The 5,463-nt window shown below is 38.3% G+C and overlaps 1 protein-coding gene across 8 annotated transcripts in view; it reads left to right on the forward strand.

The window, feature by feature from the left end:
- Positions 1-5,463, forward strand: part of rbfox3a (RNA binding fox-1 homolog 3a) — a 459,476-nt gene that overhangs the window by 329,486 nt on the left and 124,527 nt on the right. Inside the window, exon 1 of one of the 8 annotated variants that reach the window (XM_016252033.1) lies at positions 2,983-3,110. The exons of the other annotated variants lie outside the window; for them this stretch is intronic. Coding sequence (XP_016107519.1) covers positions 2,985-3,110 — 126 coding nt within the window. The 5' untranslated portion in view covers positions 2,983-2,984. Of the gene's footprint in view, positions 1-2,982; positions 3,111-5,463 lie in introns of those variants that run through there. 8 annotated transcript variants of the gene reach the window in all.

A 5,463-nucleotide genomic window follows, 5' to 3' on the forward strand; every position in this document is an offset into this window, starting at 1 on the left:
AATCGGAACGCATAACCCATCCTGGCTCACATCCACAATCTACTTTCTGTGATTGCAAGTGATTTGTTGTAACTGGTGGAGGGTGTGTTTTACAGTAGTCACAGCACCTGAATAGCTTTGAAGTAGCGGTGTGTGGTTTGATTGATACTGTCTGAAATCTTATGTCATTACGCTCATCCGCACTGATGTTTCTGTGCCAACAGGGATCTTACAGTTGTCCCCGCTGATTGAGTGTCTATACGGCTGCAAATGGAGCTTGTAGAAATGGCAGTGTGAAAAATCCATGCTATAACATATTCAGGTTTTACTTCAGTTTTCTTGAGTATGTGTATCCATCATGTGTGGAGATCAATTCAGCAGTGTGTTCTTTGTTGGCGAATATTGTAATGTATTTTTCAGACATGCAGCATGTAAAGAATCATAATGTCACAAGGTGAGCAACAGTTTAGCTTCTGTCAAGAAGGTTTTATTTGAGTTTTATCTAGTACTGACAGTGATTCTCATTGTATTAGACTCCTGTAATCTCTCCTTCTCTTGACCATTATGAGTGTGGACTAGAAATGGACATAGAGACCTTTAATGCTAATGAGTGTTTGTGGTTGTCCACTGGTATTATGGTCAGAGTTCGGTCTAGTGAAAATTACTGTCTAGTGAACTCATTTTTATTTCTTTAGCTCACTCAGCTCATTACAGCTAATGTCTCATCAGTTTCTATTAGCACTGTTAACAGGGTAGTGACAGCACACTAAGACAAAAGAGCAGAATGAAAAGGAGCCGCAAAGATTCGTTTCTGCACCTTAAATTGGCAACGCGTCAGTGAAACTATGTGATCACATCTAATTTAAACTATAAAAAATAGTTTAGAGGTTTTTTCACGAGAGTATGCACAATTTCACCCACACTACCATGCTCTGTAGTATTAAAGTATTAAATGAAGATACGTTTTCATTTTGAATCCCGGTATATCTGTTCAATTTTGCTAACACACCAAGATATAGATCACTTGCTAAAATTATGTTTGAACAGGTTGAAATGTCATTTGCTGACTACAGTAATTTGACAGAAAGTAATGCTCTAATATAATAATAATAACAACAATAATAATAATAATAACAGTTAATGTCTTGGGTGCTTCATACTTTATTAATTTAAAATATATATATTTTTACAGATTATGTGAACTGTTAGGTGGACATAAATTTAGTAAAAATGTATCTTGTTTAGATGTAATGGTTCCTTTTGTGGAGAGGGGTGAAGTTGGCGTGATGGCTTGTACTTTAGTAAATTATTAAAGTAATTATAAATTTGATGTTTAGTTCAAAAACTTATATAATTGGACTGAACTGTCGTTTACAGACTACGATGATTTGTCAGCAAACGACTCTCAAGTAATTAAAAACAAATCCTATTATTCTCTCAAATAACTCTTATTTGACTGAAAAAAAGATTTTAGCTAATTGTGTGAACTGATAAATGTATTAAACATTTGATTTTTGTGATTGTTATTGTTTCTTTTGTGGAAAGGGATGAAGTTGGCATGATGGATTGTAAAAGTAATGTTTGATGATTTGATGTTTAGTTCTGGAAATTATTTTTTTGTTGTTGTTGTTGTTATAATTTTACACTACATACAAAACTGTTTAAGTTAGTATTGTTAGTAATATTAAATAACATTAGGTAATTTAAAACATTGATTCTATCTTAAATCATAATCAGTTATTTGTGCCCCGAAAAGTTTTGCGTTCAGCTGAAATTTACAGCACTTAAACCATAATTTACTATTTAATTACTGAGAAAACCATAAAGCAGACTTAAAGTACAAACCAGACATTATAACTCTTACCTGAGAGATCAATAAATCAGGATTCAATGTAAGGTCAGAGTTTTTTATGTTAAAATCAAAACAATAATCAAAAGTGAAGCTATGAGCGTCTGTTCCTCCCTTTGCCAAAAAAAAAAAAAGCTAATTTTTTTTTCCTCTGTTGTACGTCATTCTAAACACTGTATTTTTTACTGAACTAAAAGAAAATGCCCTATTAACGGACGACGGTCATACAATAAAGGTTCACCAAAGGAAGTTGTTGGATGAGTTGCGTGGTTGTGTTTGGTGGCTGTAGTTCGGTGCGTCGGTGGGGGTTTGATCCCCCATAATGGGGGCACATCTGGTGTGTCTGCATCCAAAGAGAAATAGATCAACCCTCCATAGACCCTAAATGAGCCCAATACATATCCCAGTCCAGCCTAGGGCTGTCTCACTCTCCCCAGCCTTGAAACAAGACTCTTTGTTGGCCATCACCCTTGATCACCTTGAATTATTGAGTAATTGTTTATTTAGAATCGTTACGAAATGCAAGTCGAATACTCAGGTGTCATTTCCTTTATTCCTTACAGGAAATCTGACGATAAGAGTGAATAATTAATGAAAAGATAATCAAATCAACTTTGCGAGTCGTCTCCTCCGTTACACGAGCAGAAAGCAGTGCGCACGGCTGCGGAGATCTGCAATTAATGGCCGAGATCAGCTGTTGTGATGTCATTATACATTCCCTTCATTTTCTACAGTGGGTCTGTTTGATCTTTGAATACCCCCGGGAACTCCTGCCTCCTCCCTCTCAGCATCTCTCCCATCCTCCTCCTCCTCCTGCTTTCCCTCGCTCTAGCAGAACCTCCCCTTTTCTCTCTCCGAGGGCTCACATTGGCTTCCGTATGTGTGTGTGCGTGTGTAAGAGTGTTAGTGAAAGTGCGCAGCCGAGCCTTGATGACAGAGGGCCCAGGACCATTCAGACGACTCGCACGCCCACGTTCAGCCCACCTCCAGAACAGCTGAGAAAGAAACAGTCCAGAGAAAAAACAGCAAAAAAGAGAAGCAGATAGAATCAAAAAGACTTCTGCACAAAACAAAGAAGAAGAAGGAGTAGAGGCAGAGTGAGGGTTTCAGAGAGAGAGAGAGAGGGAGAGATAGAGAGAGAGTATCTCCCAGCTTAATGCGCAAAACGTCCCGCTACCACATGCTGTGCTCAATGGCCAACACAGGCTGTCTTCTGCTCTCCGGCTCAGGGATGCTAACACACTCTCTCCAGTGTCCCCCTGCGTTCCTCTACCTACCCGAGGTAAGGCAATCCCAATCCCTCCGTCTTGCGCTCGCTCTTCCTTCCTCTTCTTCTTCTTCTACTACTTGCGGGTGACACGTGCTAGCATTGTGTTCACCCCCTCCTCCTCATATCCCTCCTCCCTCAAAACCCTCGGCAGGGGTCATCCTTCTCTGTTCCCATCTTTTCATTCATGCTGTGAGTTTTTGCAGTGTCAGTTTTGCATTTATACTATAGTTATTCCACAACTTTTTTTGCTTGTATCTGTTTTATTTTATATTGTTTACGGTGTGTCTTTTTTGTTAGTTTCATAATTAGCAGTGTTTTTTAATTGAAATTTTTTTTTTAATAAAACAAAATTTTATTTTTATTATTTTATTTTTATTTTATATGTGTGTGTGTGTGTGTGTGTGTGCATGTTTATGTGGTTTATGAGGACACAAATTTGTATAATAACATGGGTATGACATAGGTATTACAACGAGAAGGTGATTTATGAGGACATTTTCAGTGTCCCCGTAATTCAAAAGGCTTATAAATAATTCAGAATGAGTTTTTTTGAAAATCTAAAAATGCAGAAAGTTTCCTGTAAGGGGTAGGTTTAGGGGTAGGGTTGGTGTAGGGCAATACTGAGTAATATTAATTAAGTATAAAAACCGTTACGCCAATGGAGAGTCCCCATAAACCATTAAAACAAACCTGTGTGTGTGTGTGTGTGTGTGTGTGTGTGTGTGTGTGTGTGTGTGTGTGTGTTCTTTTTCATAACATCCCATTTGTGTCCGGAGTCAATCACACATCACTTCATCCGTTCAAACCGTGTTTCATTCAAGAATTCACTCCATTTCAAAAAAAGGTTTTCAAAAACCCGGGACTGTAATTTAGTTTAACCGAATCAGTTGTGTTGACATTTTTCTTGTTTAATTGCATTCAGTGCTTTCTGTTTCAGAAGTTGTGTGAATCTGTCTCTGCTTTTTGTGAACTACACACTGGCCGAATATAGACAGATGTCACTGAATTAGTCCGTTCTAGTAAATGGGGGTTGGCTGACTTTTCTGAAGGTGCTTGGAAATTGTGTGGCACGTGAGGGGCTGGGGTGATTGTTTTTGGCCGTGTGTATGCATTACTACGGGCGGCGTGTGCGATGGCAGGCTGCTGCTTTCCTCTAGACGGTGTGTTATTGCTCAGATATAAAGAATGATAAGGCTGTTGAGAGATAACCTGCCTCATGCTGCTACCAAATCGCTCCTCACTCATCACCTTAACAGTCGCTGTCCCAGCAAACACACACACAACACCAGCTGTCCGGGCCTCTGCTGTCCCAGCGCCGTTCGCTGTGTGTGTACATGTGTGTCTGTGCATACAAATAAGGCGTATTTAAGACTTCATCCTGTAAATGCTTGCGCGTTTGAGTGTCCTCATAATTCCTCATTTGATTTTGAACAGATGTCATCGACAAGATGTCAGGGCTTGTTTTTGTGTACACCCATAATTGATTAGCTGTGAGAAACATCTCTCAAATATCTGTCATATTGGGCTTGTTGCATTTGAGGCGCTAGCAGGGGTTTGTTTCGGTTTCAATAGTTATTTTGTTACAGCGATTTCAGATTTTTTTTTTCTGAAGTCAGTTGCTGCGAGAGTTAAAAAAAAAAAAGAAAAAAAGAATGAAACGCAGACTTGTTCTCATCTGTCAAATTTAGTATGACTCACTTCCAAATAATACAGACAGATTCAGAAAGAGTTATCACACCCTCAGGGATTCTACAGGATCCCATTCGTTATTCCTTTTGCCTTTCTTTGCTTTTATTCACCTGCTGAAATGGTAGCCACACATGGCACGTCACATCTTGTAGATTTTGAATTATAATAAGATTTGTTTCTTCGCTTTTTTTTGTCTTCGTTCTTTCTTGATGAATTCCTCACCTGTGTCTCATCTTAGACTGCAGTCTATGCCCAAAAAAAGAAAAATAGTTAAGGGAAATGGCTTTGTGTGCTTCAAAAACAATATAGTGAAAGGAAAGTGTGTTTTACAAAAAAGTAAACTTACTCATTTTACAGTTACAAAAAAGTCTAATGTATTTTTACAAAAATTGTAATTTAAAATGTGTATGCAATTAGACACACTTCCATTTTCATACGTCTCTCATACATTTCACTTAAAGACATTTTAATGTCTACAAGCATGTGAGAACACAATTCTTTTTTTAAGTGATAACAATGTAGATAATTGTTAAAAAATTTCACATATTGTACAGCATGTCTGTGAAGTTAATATGTGTGTGTGTGCGCGTGCGCGCGTGTGTGTGTGTGAGTGTGTGTGTGTGTGTGTGTGTGTGTGTGTGTGTGTGTGTGTGTGTGTGTGTGTGTGTGTGTTTCC

Source organism: Sinocyclocheilus grahami, unplaced genomic scaffold, assembly GCF_001515645.1.
Source record: "Sinocyclocheilus grahami isolate Dianchi unplaced genomic scaffold, SAMN03320097.WGS_v1.1 scaffold26.1, whole genome shotgun sequence".
Taxonomy (NCBI): domain Eukaryota; kingdom Metazoa; phylum Chordata; class Actinopteri; order Cypriniformes; family Cyprinidae; genus Sinocyclocheilus; species Sinocyclocheilus grahami.